Raw genomic sequence first — 14,968 nt, 5'->3', positions numbered from 1 at the left:
ACTGGTGTAAGCAGCCCTATTAAGTAAGGGTAACAGCATTTTTATTTTTAATGAGTAAATAGGTTGGGGGCTATAAAACCAAAGGGTTTTTTTCCTTGCTATAAAAGAAATAGTATTTTAATATGATTGTTCAGAGTTCGTAATATTAACTGCTGCTCTAATTGTAGGTAAACATTACCAAATGAGGAGAAAAGGAAGATGTCATCGGGTATCGGCAGCAAGGCATTCTTCTTCCCCATGCAGTATTAAGCACTCCCCCACGCGAGAAACCTTGACATACGCTCAAGCTCAAAGAATGGTTGAAATAGAAATTGAAGGTCGCCTGCATAGGATCAGTATCTTTGATCCTTTAGAGATAATATTAGAAGATGATCTTACAGCCCAGGAGATGAGTGAATGCAACAGCAATAAAGAAAATAGTGAAAGACCACCGGTATGTCTAAGAAGCAAACGGCATAAAAATAACAAAGTGAAAAAGAAAAATGAAGCTCTCCCGAGCTCACATGGTATACCTGCTACAACAACTCCTCTTCCAGAACCAAAAGTACGGATTGTTGAGTACAGCCCCCCTTCGGCTCCACGGAGACCTCCAGTTTATTACAAATTCATTGAGAAGTCAGCAGAAGAACTTGATAATGAAGTTGAGTATGACATGGATGAAGAAGATTATGCGTGGTTAGAAATAATAAATGAGAAGCGGAAAAGTGATGGAGTGTCAGTTGTTTCACAAAATATGTTTGAATTCCTTATGGATAGGTTTGAAAAAGAGTCTTATTGTGAGAACCAAAAACAGGGTGATCATCAATCTTTAATTGATGAAGATGCGGTGTGTTGTATATGCATGGATGGTGAATGTCAGAACAGCAATGTAATCCTTTTTTGTGATATGTGTAATTTAGCAGTACATCAGGAATGCTATGGGGTGCCATATATACCTGAGGGCCAGTGGCTCTGCAGACACTGTCTGCAGTCCCGTTCTCGGCCTGTAGACTGTGTGCTGTGCCCAAACAAGGGAGGTGCCTTTAAAAAGACAGATGATGATCGTTGGGGACATGTGGTGTGTGCTTTGTGGATTCCAGAGGTTGGATTTGCCAATACAGTTTTTATTGAGCCAATTGATGGTGTCAGGAACATTCCCCCAGCCAGATGGAAGTTAACGTGCTACCTCTGTAAACAGAAAGGTGTTGGTGCCTGCATCCAGTGCCACAAAGCAAACTGCTATACTGCATTCCATGTGACGTGTGCTCAAAAGGCCGGTCTATATATGAAAATGGAACCTGTGAAAGAACTAACTGGCAGTGGGACAACATTCTCTGTAAAAAAGACTGCCTATTGTGATGTACATACTCCACCAGGTTGCACACGGAGACCTCTAAATATTTATGGAGAAGCTGAAATAAAAAATGGTGTTTGTAGAAAGGAGGGATCTGTCAGAACTGCTAGGTCTACATCAAAAGTCAGAAAAAAGACAAAAAAAGCCAAGAAAACTGTGGTTGAACCCTGTACAGTTATGCCAACGGTATCTGCTCCTTATATACCCCCCCAGAGGTAAGCAAACCATCCAAGTGAGAGAAACCCTTACTTAATTACCTGTTTAATTTTAAACCAGTGCTTTCACAAAACAGTTTGAAGTTTCCGTGCTTTACTTATATGCTTTCTTTAAAGGCCATACTAAGAGGTTTAATGTTTATTGCATACATTTTACATTTGTGAAATTGCATTAAAAATGCAGTATAATCCCCAGAGAAATCAGTAAGTGGTCTGTCATGTCCTTGGACATCATTTTATTTTTTGTCAGACCAAATCATGTTGTGTGTTCAGTTGTTGTCATCACTGTATGTTGAGAATTAACCAGTGAATTCATAATGGCATGTGGGGTTAACCTTCAGATAAAAAAACAAAACAAAAAACCAGCCAAGCTCAAGGTTATCTGTACTCGTAATTTGGGAATCTGAACTTCTCCTTAGTTTAAAAGCCCCCAGATGGAAATTTCAGTTTGCATATGTAAGATACAAATCATGTCGATCTCCCCCAAGTTAAGTATAAACTTTTACTGTAAGTAGTATAAAAAATCACTACAGCAAGTATTGCCCTTGTTGGGCAAGGAAACTTTTCAGAAGTTTTTTTCTGAATCTGCATTTTTCCTTTTGCAAATGGAGGAGTGCTGACCAAGGCTTGGGTGAATTTGGTACCTTGCAGAGGTTTTTAAAGTTAGAAAGTAAGTGATTGTAAATTAGTTGCTTAGTGTCACGTTAGAGCCTGAAATAAATGGAGCTACAGGGCTATCAAATACCTGCCCAATAACCTGTAAAATGTTTATGTTAGAACAAAATGAATGCATGTCACAAATAGTTTTAATCCTAATCTGTATTTGCTTACAAAGAGTTACACTTCATAAGGAGTTCTGTTTAATGTGATTTTTATATTAGTGTGTCTTTCACAGTTCTTGCAGGAGCTTTTGTTACATGAGTGCAAATTTAAAGCATGGGCACCAGAACTGAAATTGCTTTTTACATGTAACATGCCATATTGCTGTATTTTAACAGTGGTGACTGGGGGGCTGGTAGATGGATCTAGATCTGGTGAGGCTAGTGAAGTGGCACATCAGAAAGCAGTGCTATTTCAGGTGATGTTTTCCTAAGTAATAACAGAATTGGAGCAAAATGAAGATTCGTAATATCGTTATTTCAGGAGTTTAAAAGCTCAGCATGAACTTCAATTATCTTCGCTGTATTTTAATTTAAATGAACAGTAGCATCTCTTCAGATTTCTTTCAGTTAATCTGAGATGCATTTCAACAGTGTTCCTGGTATTTTAGCGATGATGGAAAGCTCTGTGGTAGAAAGATACGGTTTTGGCTTTGCTGAGCATTTGGGACATAATATAATGGGCTAAGATGTGCAGAATTGGATTATTGGGATTAAAGCCAAGTTTGTCCTTACGGAGTATTTGTTTAGTTTGTAGCATTTAAAACATCAGTATGTTTGTGTACCCCTTGAATTCAACTACTGATTTAAGAACGGTAGTTTAGAAAGTTTCTCAAAACAGGAACTGCTTCCATGTGCAGGTTCATTTGGATTGACAGGACTCTGAAGGCTAAGGCAGTGAGGGCTCTTAACACAAAAGATGCTTTATTGAAAGCTGACTCCCAGGTCTCAGGTAGTGGACAATTAAGGCTGGTTAAATTAATCTAAATAATTGCATATCTTGAGACTGCAGTCCTTTCCCATAGTAACTTCTGTTAATGTAAGTAGCTACTTACTGACTGACATTGACAAACAGCCTTTAGTTCTCAGTGGTGTTTGCAAACATCAGATTGATTGACTGTTCTCTGTTATGATTTACTTGGTAAAATGGTATTCTTGTTTAGTGGTGCACTGCAGAAAAGCTGACATTGATAGTAAGCAACTAATACTGTTTTCTAAATAGATACTGTTGTCTTTGGGAGGGAGAAATTGATATTAAGGAATTTGGCATTGTGTTAATTAAGACAGTCGTGATTGGTGGGTGTAGTGTCTTTTTGTTCTGTTTTTGCTTTTTTAAGACCACATAAGAAAGAATATGAACTACATGAGAGTTGAGGATTGGAATGTATGCTCTTTCCATTGGTAACTTTCATTAAAAAAAAACAGATCCTAAAAGGGTAATGTAATTGGTTTTATTTTAAGTGTCATTAGATGCCAGGAACAGAAATATAAAGACTTTTTTTTTTTTTTTTTTTTTTTAAGATTAGATTTCTTTTCAAGGCTGCAGAGAGATTCAGCTTCTTTTTATGCTCAGTTTCCCGTTTGCTGGACACAAGTATAGTTCCTGTATTCTATGTCAGAAGTGTAAAAAAAAGTGGGTACAGTTTAAAACTGTTCTGAAGTTGGGCTTTATTACACATTGGTTGTGTTTAGCTGAGAAGGACTTTTGCTTAAGTACTCTTTGAAAGTGAATGTGCTTAGTCTTGTAAAACTGATACCTGAATTAAAAGCAGAACAGAAGGGTTTGTGCTGCAGACCCAAATCTCAGTTGTCTGATTTTCTTTGGCTGTTCTTTTTAGCCTGAGCAGAAGCTGTGTATGTGTGAGTTAAATACCCATATACCCATAAACTAATAATGAGTGATGTGGACCATTTCATAGCAGTCTTCATTTAAATGATCCCTTTAATGTTTTTCAGTGCTTTTTTTCCCTTGGAGTTGAAATGTGATTTGCCTTTCCAGACATCTCAAAGAAGAGCAATTAAGCTATTTAAATTATCAGAGAAGAAACGTATATGCTTAGTGTTAAAACACTAGTGCTATTTTCCTAGAGAATTTGAAATTAATGTGTTTTCAACATCTCTGGAAACAAAGGCATGTGTGGAGGTTTTTGGTTTACTTTCTTAATTGCAACTTCTGTAGCTCCTTAATTTCTGTATATGTAGGTCAGGTCACTACACCACTGATTTTGAGAGCTGTGCATTTTTCAGTTGTCAGAGTTTCTTACACAGATGTTATACTCCAAGCTTTTTGCTGTTAAACTACATAGATACTGTCATTCTGTAGGTCATGTATAAACTAATTATGTGGCTTCTCAGGCTATCATCTGTGAATTACTGATTCAGGAGGGTAGGATCAGAAGTTGTTAACCACTGATGATAGGGGATGGATGCTTGCTTCTTGTCTTCTTTTTTTCTGTTTGTCTGTCTATATTTCCTTTTCCTTTTATGCCGGGCACCTATCTTTTAGAAAGTCTGTACCTAAGTATCCACTTCCAGAGGTGCAGTAGGTGACGTTAGAGCCTTAGGGTGACTTCAGTTTCCAGTGTTGTCGCGCTCACTTCTTAATAACTCGCTTTGCACTTAGGATAATATGGGGGACCACTGCGGAGCTGCTTAGGTATGTATAATTTGCATCAGATAGTGCATTACTTCTTTACTAGGAAATTCAACTTAATATTTCTTGAAATATAAATTTGCTGAAGATTGCTTACATTGTACTGCTTGCATTCATCAGCCATTAGCTTGCCCTTTTTTTTTTTTTTTTTAAGCAGAAATGAGTTTTAGACTGAAAGTTCTGTGTCTCTGGGAAGTGCCAGAGCCCCATATTAGGCTGGGGGGGTGACTGAGAAAGGATACTCTCAGACTGTACCTTTGTGTGGGAGGGACAGATGGCACCTGCACGTTTTGGCAAATAATCATCTGAAAAGTGACCTGCTGGGACCAGTTAGTTTTTCTGAAGACAGTGGTACATTTGTGCTTGCAGTGTCCATACTCTGCTGCTGATGTGTGATGGCTGAATTTTGCCTAGTATATAAATGTGCTTTTTTTTTTTTTCCCCCAGTAAGATACTAGAACTGTGTTATTTAGATTGCAGGCTCAGAATTTCCAAGTTATGAAATTCCAGCTCTTAGGAGTGACTTGACAGTCTAAATCTCGTTTCTCTGTTAGGTATCGTGTACTGGCTCTGTGATCTCTTCCTTGTGGATTTATTTTTTCCCCTCTGCTGCTGCTCATCTTTGTTCTCTATAACAGCTACCTTATCAATTGAGTAGGATGGATACACACAGGAGAAGAATTGCAGTGTTAACTGTGGAAACTGTTTTCTTGTATTTGATTCTTCAGTACAAATAATATGGTTTTGCTGTAATCTCTTCATCTTCTGTGTCAAAAGAGGCATTTAAAATGTGTTTGCTTGATGAAAAACAAAGCCAGTGTCAATATTCATGTTCTTTAAAAATTGCGTGAAACTAGGCTATCGTGGCTATATACTTGGGGTAAATTGAATGTGGTGTAAAATATTTAATTTTCAATATTTTCAAAATATATACTGAGGTAGTGTAATCTGCTTTATTGAAATACCATCCATGGAAGTATAGCTCTGTTAAGTGGAAGCAAATATTCTAAAGTATATAAATACTTGCTTTCATCTTCACTTTTGGTTTCTGCGTGGTATATTTGTAGTGTCTGAAATTAAAAAAGCATTTGAAATGCAATACTTGTACAGAGAGAAAAAAAAAAAAAGCAAAGCTTCACTTTAAAAATAAATAGCAATGCAGTATTACACTTGTTTACCATGTTGTGTACATCAGTTGTGTTGCATCATAGTATTGAAAGAGAACTTAAAGGTTCTTATGAAAGTAGGTAAGTAGCGAGTAGATAACTGAGAGCAAAAATTGCTGAGATTCTTGGAATATTTCTGGCTTCTTTAGAAATCAGATGTGCTGCACATTAACTGTTTTTTCTGTGTTGACCTTTTTATTAGAAAGTGTCTTATTGCTCCTGGTAGTAAACTGGGTTTCTGTTACTTTATGTCTTTAAGGCAGAACCAGTATTCCCTTTTTTTTTATCACTTATCCAATTGAATTGTCCTGAACTTTCTTGCCAAATGATTAAATACAGTCTTGTTATCTCAACACAGGGACCTTGATTGCATCTAAAATGAAGTATGGATCAGAAAATTTAAACAGAAAAGTGATGAAACACAGTATGAGTGGGAAGGAATATTTATAAGGCCTTTGAGACTCTTACAGAATACATTCACGGATGATGCTTCTTAATCATTTATGTGGCTTGTGTGTTTCTTTTGGGAATTTAAATGGTTTTTAGGGTACTGAGATTTTTGAATGCCTAATGCCTTCAGAAAGTTTTTAAGTCAGGGAAGAGACTAAGAAATGCTGCTTAAAATTCAGCATTAAAAAGCCATTGAAAAACACTACAAGAGCCAGTGTTGCAAAGAAAATTGAAAGCTAAATAAATCCAGGCTGATGTCTGTTAGCTGTTTATCCTTGAATATAAATGTATGTATACTTTCACAAAATCATGTGGAAATACATTTAATTACAGGAGAGCATAATGTAGATATGCCTAATGGTTGTACCTAATAATTAGGTAATGGAATCATCTAGGTAAAGTGGAAGGGGATGTTAGCAGTCATCGTCTGCTGATGTTTCTTGTAAGATTCTTTGACTTTGAGACCTTTCTGCCACATGTGGAAATCACTACTGTCATCCTGCCCTACTTGCTTAAATAAAAAAGCAGTTTTGCCTAAATCAAGGTAAGAGCCACTACAGTGTTCACTAACATTGCCTCAGTGGTATTTTTTTCAAAATAAAGGTAGCTTTAGAGCTTTATTTTCAAGCTGGTATGCCTTGATGCTGGCTTATTTAATAAGAATGTGTTTGAGAAAGTGTGACTTACTAGATAAGTTGTAAAAGTAGATTTTGATTCTGAGTAAAAACAATGGGGAAGATGTTTGTATATCTGGTAGTAAAAGCCATGTGCTGATGGATGTCAGATAATGATTTGTCCCCTCTCTTCCCCCCCACCCCTGAAAAAAAGAGGATGGAAGTGCTGTCTCTTATTTAAATATGCCCTTTTTACAAAGTGGATATAGGAATATGCTGTACCTTTTCGTTTGTTTGTTCCTCCCTATGTGCTGTTTATTTTGCATATACAGGTCAAAGAAGCTTAAAACAGAAATTAGTACTTATTTCTGTAAGGTACACCATGAGTATTTTTGTGCATACTGTGAGGGTTTCAGTCCGCAATTATATATGAAATTATGTAATTATGAAGATAAAAAATCATGTTTCTATTTCTCAGTACTTCTGAGTTTCACTAGTTATGTGAACTTTCATTACATTTGTGAGTTAGAGGGTGTTGCATCTTGTGTCATACCAAAAAAACATTTCAGAATGCATTGCCTGAAGAACTGTCCCTGGTAGTTCTTATTCAAGTTAAGAGTGCACAAAAATTAGTGCGCAAAAACTAGAAAGGCAATATTTATTTTATTTTCTGCTGATGAGCATTTAGCCTTTTGAGATGACATTTCAAAATCGCTTGTGGTATGGCTGTGACTGCTACAAAAAAAGCACAGAGGTATCTTTTGAGTAATTTTAAAGAAAAGTTATGACTCATATATAGAAAGTGGCAGAAGTAAATCTACGCATGTGATTTTTCTTAGAAGACTAAGCAGGTTTTCCAGTGTGACATAATTTTTTTTTTTTTTTAATTTTTATTTATTTTTTCCTTATCCAAAGTTTTGGAAGACCACAAACTCAGTTGCTAAAATAGGAACAAAGTCACTTATTATAACTAATGGAGAACTGACTGAAATAACAGCATTTTCTTAACTCTGAAGTTCAATGTTCTGCTTTCCTATCCAAAAAAAATCTTACAAGCTGCTTGATCCAGTGAAAAATAGATGCCTGGTGTCACAGTCATGTGAAGCAAGAAAAAGTACTTCCTACATGTTCAGTCAAAATCAAATACTATATCAATACTAGTAAATATAGAAGAAAACGCAAGGACCTAGAGAGACTTTTGGGCTTCAGAAGATGTATCAGTAGATAAAATGTATACTGTTGGATTCTCAGCATAGCAGAGAAAAGCAAATTCAACAGCTAGAACTTTAAAACACCACTTGAAAGGAAGAGCAGCAAGATGTTTAAACATTGCATTTGACTAGTAAGGGAAGGGACTCAGGAATGGGGCATTTCTATTTTTTCTTATCTTCAATACAAAATCTGGAAAGCAGTTACAATTAGGAAAGTGTGTATTTGTCACATGGGGATTCTGCAGACTGTTGCTTAGAAGTTTAAATGAAATCACTGTCAGCCTTTTCAGTACTTGATATCTACCCTGCTGTGTATACCACTGACTTCGGCTAGTTATAAAAGAAACCTTACCATTACCCTCTGTGAAAAGGAACTAAAGATATGCAAATGGACTCCAGTTTTATACAGTTATTCATCTGCTGGTGTTGCCTTTAAAGCTGATGGAAAGGATTTGTTTAGGGTTTTTTGTTTGGTTTTTTTTTTTTTTTTAGTTAACAAATCATACAGTAAACAGTATTTTTATTGAGGGAGGGAATAACAGAAACATGCACAGCAACAAAACTGTCCACTGCTTAAAAAAACCCCAAACTGTATTGAAAGGTGAGTTTTACACATACTGTTTGATAAGCAGCTGCTGCCAAAGGATCTCTATGGGATGAGTAGGGTTTCATCTGTCCAAGCAGGCTTTCTCATCTTTGAAAGCTAAACTTTTTGAATATGGAGCTAGGAGGAATAGTTGGCAAGGCCCCACATTAATTCAGTTTCCCAAAATAGATACTTCCATAGCTTTTTATTCTGGGTTGATTTGTTTAGGGTTTGGGGTTTTATTGTTTTTTTGGTAGGTTTTTTTGTGTGTGTGTGTTCTTATTCTCTTCCAGTTAATCTCATTGGAATTACTATAATTGTTTGTAGGTACTTGTTATCTTTCTTGCTTCCTATGAACCTGGTTATGTTCTGTGGAACTTTGCAGAGCAACGCTTGAACATTACAGTGTTCTTGAAATTTAGTGTACTTTGTTACGATTTGTTTAATTTGGATTTTTTTTTGTTATGTTCTGACAGGTTTTAGAAACTCACCTGCAATCTTTGTGTGGAGAAAATCGGGATATTTTATTTGCCCAGTGAACTGGAACATCATTTGATTGTTCATGGGTTATTATTATAGGTCAAGAGAAACTGGTACTTCAGTGATACTAAACAACATCTTACAGAGTATAATTTAGTTTTTCTAGTCTTTTACATGTACTTTTAATACAGCTGTATTGGTAAAGGAAGATGCAAAATAAGAAATTGATGAAAGTGGAGGCTCAGGACAAGTATAGTAAGTAAACTATGTTTGGTTCATGTTTAAAAATTGATTTGATTTAGTGGGTGTTTGGTCTTGCTTAATCTAAGATGTTCAGTTTCTTCTGCCTAAATTATTATTGTAATACAGGCAGAATCATGTATTTGCTTAAGGAAGTTTTCTCTCCAGTTTATATTTCAAGAATCTGTGAATGGAGAGGTGCTGTAGAGTCTTGATACAGTGTAATACTGAAATGGTATCTGTGGGGTTAGAAAGCACATGGGGTTTGTGGAGTGGTTAGTGATGATTAATAGAAAAATGGCTGATTATATTTCACTGGCTTTCCGGCATTAAACTGCCGCATAGCTTAGTCACCAGAAATACTGCTTTCACTTCTCTTGCAACCAGTTGCTGTAGTTGCCACAGTGACATGTAACTGAAACTGGGAGAGGAAGGGGGTTGTGAGGAGGAATAACAAAGCTGTCTGATTGCTAATATGAGAAGAGCACATCTCTTCATGTTGGTGAAAATTATTTTATGTATTTATCTAAAGATGAGGGAATAACACTCAGCTTTTTCTGAATGCTTTGACCAGTGCATTGGGAGTATTACTCTTTGCAGGGTAGATTATCCATCAAAAGTCTCTGAGGAGAGGGTTAGCTTATAGCAGCTGTTAAGGTTTCTTACCAAAGCTGTTGCATGTTAACTTTCATTTTAAGTTTAATTATTTGAATCTGTCTTACTCTTTCAAAAAGAACCAGCTTCCTCTCCTCATCCTTCCATTGCTTTTGTAAGTGCAGTGTTGTTCTAATGCTGTAATTTACACTTGCCTGAACTAAGGTTTGAGGCTGGGTACTGCAGGTGCTATTTGAAAGGTTCAGCTGAAGAGGGATCTTTGCCTGTTTAAATACAAGCATGGAATTGTATGGTACCTCCATATGATGTTTTTAGTGGGTGTCACAGTGGTTTACAGTTGGATACCAGCGGAGCTGAGGAAGGGAAGTAGTACAGGCTTCCTCACTTGCCTGTGGCACAAATAAAATGGTTATGAAAAATGTTTTGACATCTGTGTAGTCTTGGAATGTAGCCCCAGAAAAGGGGAAAAACAAGAGGAAGCATGACTGTGGTGCCAAAACATCAAAATGGTGCAGTGATCATGAGCCTGAAGCCTAATGCTTCTTTCATGGGACCAGATATGTACTGCAGCTGCTGAATTTTGTGGGAGCATGGCCACCTTTTTAAGAATTTTTTTAGTTCTTCTTTCAGTTTATTTTAGATAACTGATAAGTTGGGGGAAAAACAACATCTGGTAAGACAGGCTGAGCCTCTATCTTAAGGCCTCAGAATAATGGTTCAGGCTGCAGTAGCTGACAGTATAAGAACTGTTCTGCTGCGGGTTTAGCTTAATTGTGTTAATTGCTTAAATGCTTTGAGAGAAAAACATTTAGCACTTAACATGGTCGGTTTCAGGATGCTTGTTGGGAATTTTGTCTTAACAAATGTTGAAAGGTGGACAAAGTTTAGCAAAACAATACCTTGGCTGAGGTGTTTTGTGTAGTTTGGGGAGTGATCAAGGTTGTGTAAACCTTTCCTCTCTGCATGGGGGATTTGGTGGTGTAGTGGATCGGTTAATTGTGTCTTGTGCAAGTCAGATCCTGGATTGCAAAACTAAAGTTTTTTAACAGCTCTGCATTACCTGCCTCAAATGCGTAAATACACACTTCTTTTTTTTTGCACTTCAATATTGTTTTTTAATTACATTTCTTGAAAAAAAGGAAGTGGAATATGCAGCAAACTCTTCTAAGACCTCAGAGAATTTAGTTTCATCATTTACAAATCTAGTTCAAGCTAAGGAAGCAGAAGGGAGTTTGTTCAAGACTGGTGCATACCTTTGTGCCTTATTTCATGCTTGTGTTCAGCTTCCCTGCGTCTGAGTGAATCTTTGTGAGTGAGAACCACTTTCCCCATGCGGTAGCACTATCAAAAGTGGGAGCTTCAAATCAATACCCTGTCTGTGCTATCTCAAGGGTCCTACAGCAGCAGGTGAATCATGTTGTATTTCTCCAAAATGGTTATATTGTCTGTCAAAATTTCAAGCTTTTTCAAACAGTAAAAGTCTGCATGGGAGTATCTAAGCAAAAAGGTGATCTAAGTAAAAACGTGATCAAAGAACTGCACTATAGTTAGTGGGTTCTCAGGGGCTAACATCAGATACAACATCCTTATTATATCACTGAGATCATAGTGTGGAGGTTCTGTACATAACTTGTCTTGTGCAGAGCGTCTGACCTCTCTATTTTGAGAAATTAAGGGGTGATTAGTGCTGTATTGCCACTACCAAAGTCTGATTTCCAGATGAAATATTAACAGCCAATATTTGGTTTTATTTAGAGGGAGCAGTAGATTCCTACCCCTTGTAAGGTCATTTCTGCACTCCAAATTACCTTCTTTGTATTTTGAGAGTCTGAAAATATCTTCTGTGAATATCTTTGCTAAGCTTATTCTTGCACTTTACTATTATAACTATCTATGAATAGAATGGTTTGTAATGTGAATGGGCAAATGTACTTAAAGCTGTAATTAAAGATATTTGTTTAGTCTTGCCACATCTGATGGGCATGAAGCCAAGGCACCTTTCTTCATGTCAAGTTATGATTCTCTGGTCTTTCCAAATAGGTGTATATTTGGCTGTGCTTTTTTGGCTCAATTCAGTAGGTTTTGCTGTTTCCAAGAGAGAGATGTGAAATTAATTATTTGAGTTTGATTGCATTCTGTAATTAATTGTAATTCTGTTGTGTTTGAAGTTGGTATGGTATATGGTAACATCATGGTTGTTTTGCATTGAGTAAGTCTTTGTGGAGCCCTCCTGTGCTCTTCAGTGAAAGACTTACAAGAGTCCTGAATTCATCTGCACTTTCTGAGCTTTGAGTTAAGGTAAAATGCGTAACTGGCTTAGATGCTAGTTGAAAAATAATGCCACTAAAGAACCAAGGAACACAATGGAACTGTATTTTGAAGAAAACCTGTTTTTTGCTCTGCCTTTACCCTGTGATGGCTGAAAGCACTGTGGCTAGTTAGCATAGCACTAAGACCTATTGCACCGTACTTTCTGTGCAGCCCCCAAGAACAACCAGGGCTAGGTGAACTTTGAACTTGGGATGAACTCACTTGTGTGTGTGTCTGAAAAATGTCATTCAGGTTTTTCAGGTATTCGTACAACGCGTTATAGCTGAGGTTTACTTCTAGCATTACATTCTGTTTAGGTGTTTGACTGCTTCCACCATTTACATGTGAAACTATGTTATTCCTAATATTAAAAGGGAAAAAGCAGAACAGTACTAATATGTGTATATGTCTGCGATTTTTATTTAAATGCCTTGTGGTAGTGCTCTGCAAATCAGACTGTTATTGAATTTAAGTTTTTCTATTTTGGTATTAAATTTTATTGGAGTATCTCTGATAAGTATACCTTCCATTGTAGAGTTTTGCTGTGGGCAGTAATACACTGAATGAAGAACTAACAGATTCTGTTCATTGATATTATCCTTTCTGTAACTGTTACTAAGTCCAGCTCAGAGAACTCCTTTTCTCTCTCTGGCTCACCCCTGCCCCAAAATGAATGAACAATTCCCCTGACAATAACAAGGGGTTGGTGCCTTAGGACATCTTGTGTTAATTTTGCAAGGGCTGCCAACAGTGACAAATCCTGCAATGTCATACAAAGACAAAACCTTTTCATTCTACAGCCATTAACTTTTTTATTATTAATTTATGTCATTTCAAGACACTGCAGGCACAGGGTTGAAGATCTGTTTCAGATAAACGTATTTTTTTTAGTGCAGGTCTTGGGATGTTACTGTTGTGTGTGACTTAGTCATTCAGTGTGTCATTGTTTAAGAGTCAAGGTTGTTGTGAATTTCTTACAGTACTTCACTAGAGTATTTGTAAACAGTATATGTAAACAATATTTGCATGTTTTAAAAAATAACTTTGGAGAAAATACTGGTTACTTAATCAGTATACAGTGCTTAACTGTTCGTATGATCTTCTCTTGCATCTTCTCTGTGTGGATATTTTCTTTGTATGTGTGGAGTAAAATAATAAGTGTTGTTCTGGTTTACATTTTTTGTTCACTTTACCAAAAAATACTTGTAAATGAATAGTACAAGCTTTTTGTTGCATGCTTTTTTGTAAAATGTTTGAAGATACATTGTCTTTAAGATAAACTACTAATTCTGTGTGAAGATAACAAGGAATGATCTGAAAATTTTTGTAGGTATTTAGAGTTTTCTGATTTTAATAGGAAAACTATTGTGAAACTTACATGAAGCTTTATTCTCAGCCCTAATCTGGGGTTGCTCTTGGATAATGATAATATAAAAATACACTTTAGCTTTTTAAAGTAATGTACCTAGAAATTGCAGTGTTAAGCAGATGCATTTGGTTGTAATTGACTGCTCAGAAACAGTTGTACTGAAAGAGATGTCGTTGAAAGAAATTAATAATACGGTGATCACTGATGTTATGCGTTCATGTTATACCTGATGTTTAATTTCCGTAGACAAATACATCTTAACGCTTTGCTGTGTAAAATACAATATCAGTTTTTCCATATTTTAGATTAAATAAGATTATGAATCAGGTGGCCATTCAGCGGAAGAAGCAATTTGTTGAACGAGTGCACAGTTACTGGTTGCTTAAAAGACTGTCTAGGAATGGTGTTCCTCTCTTGAGAAGGCTGCAGTCCAGTTTACAGTCACAAAGAAACACACAACAGGTATGTGACACGCTTTTTACTAATTAGAAGAAATCAGAAAATCTTTATTTTAAAGAGTAAAAAACTAACCAGGAAACATAGCACAGTGAAGACTTTCTCTTATTCAGGACTGAGTAAATTCTTCACATTATTTTTAAGTAACATGTCCCATATTGGAAACGGGGCATTAACTAATCCTTTCTAATTTGAGATGTGAAAAGAAAAATATTTCTGCAGGGTTTTTTTTTGTTTGTTTTTGTGTGTGTGTGTGTTGGGTTTTGCTTAATGTTTCACAAAAACACAATCACTGAAACTATCCTGATACCAGTGTTCATTGATTAGTATTGTAGTTTTTTGGAACTCACCTATGTGCTGTGAGTTATTAAGATAAAAATAAACCTAGTATTAAATACATTAAAAAGTTCAAAGTGAATGTCATCTTTGACACTTAAAGCTCAGAAAACCAGGGATTTTTGCAGAGTAGAGGTTAGGCATTCTAGTTTACGGTCTTCAAATTCAGATCCTTATTACCCACCTTGTTCAGTAGTCACAGAATAAAGAGCAAGTTGTTGATGAAGTTCAAAGGCCAGTTTCCACTCTTAGTTTTGATATAGTTAAGTGGACTT

The 14,968-nt window shown here is 36.3% G+C and overlaps 1 protein-coding gene across 10 annotated transcripts in view; it reads left to right on the top strand.

The window, feature by feature from the left end:
* The window catches only part of BRD1 (bromodomain containing 1), a 69,217-nt gene that overhangs the window by 12,881 nt on the left and 41,368 nt on the right, over nt 1-14,968 (top strand). For all 10 annotated transcript variants that reach the window (XR_009728389.1, XM_061372900.1, XM_061372899.1 and 7 more), the window contains 2 exons: nt 168-1,548; nt 14,207-14,363. Coding sequence is in view for 9 of the 10 variants with exons in the window: in XM_061372900.1 (XP_061228884.1) it covers nt 182-1,548; nt 14,207-14,363 (1,524 nt within the window). In the remaining variant the exon portion in view is untranslated. The remainder of the gene's footprint in view (nt 1-167; nt 1,549-14,206; nt 14,364-14,968) is intronic.

Source organism: Neopsephotus bourkii, unplaced genomic scaffold (assembly GCF_033783945.1).
Source record: "Neopsephotus bourkii isolate Nb327-2 ecotype Australia unplaced genomic scaffold, CSIRO-AGI_Nbou_v1 NB_1624, whole genome shotgun sequence".
Classification (NCBI taxonomy): Eukaryota; Metazoa; Chordata; class Aves; order Psittaciformes; family Psittacidae; genus Neopsephotus; species Neopsephotus bourkii.
Note: the sequence above shows the minus strand (reverse complement) of the source record. Positions and strands in the feature narration are given on the sequence as shown.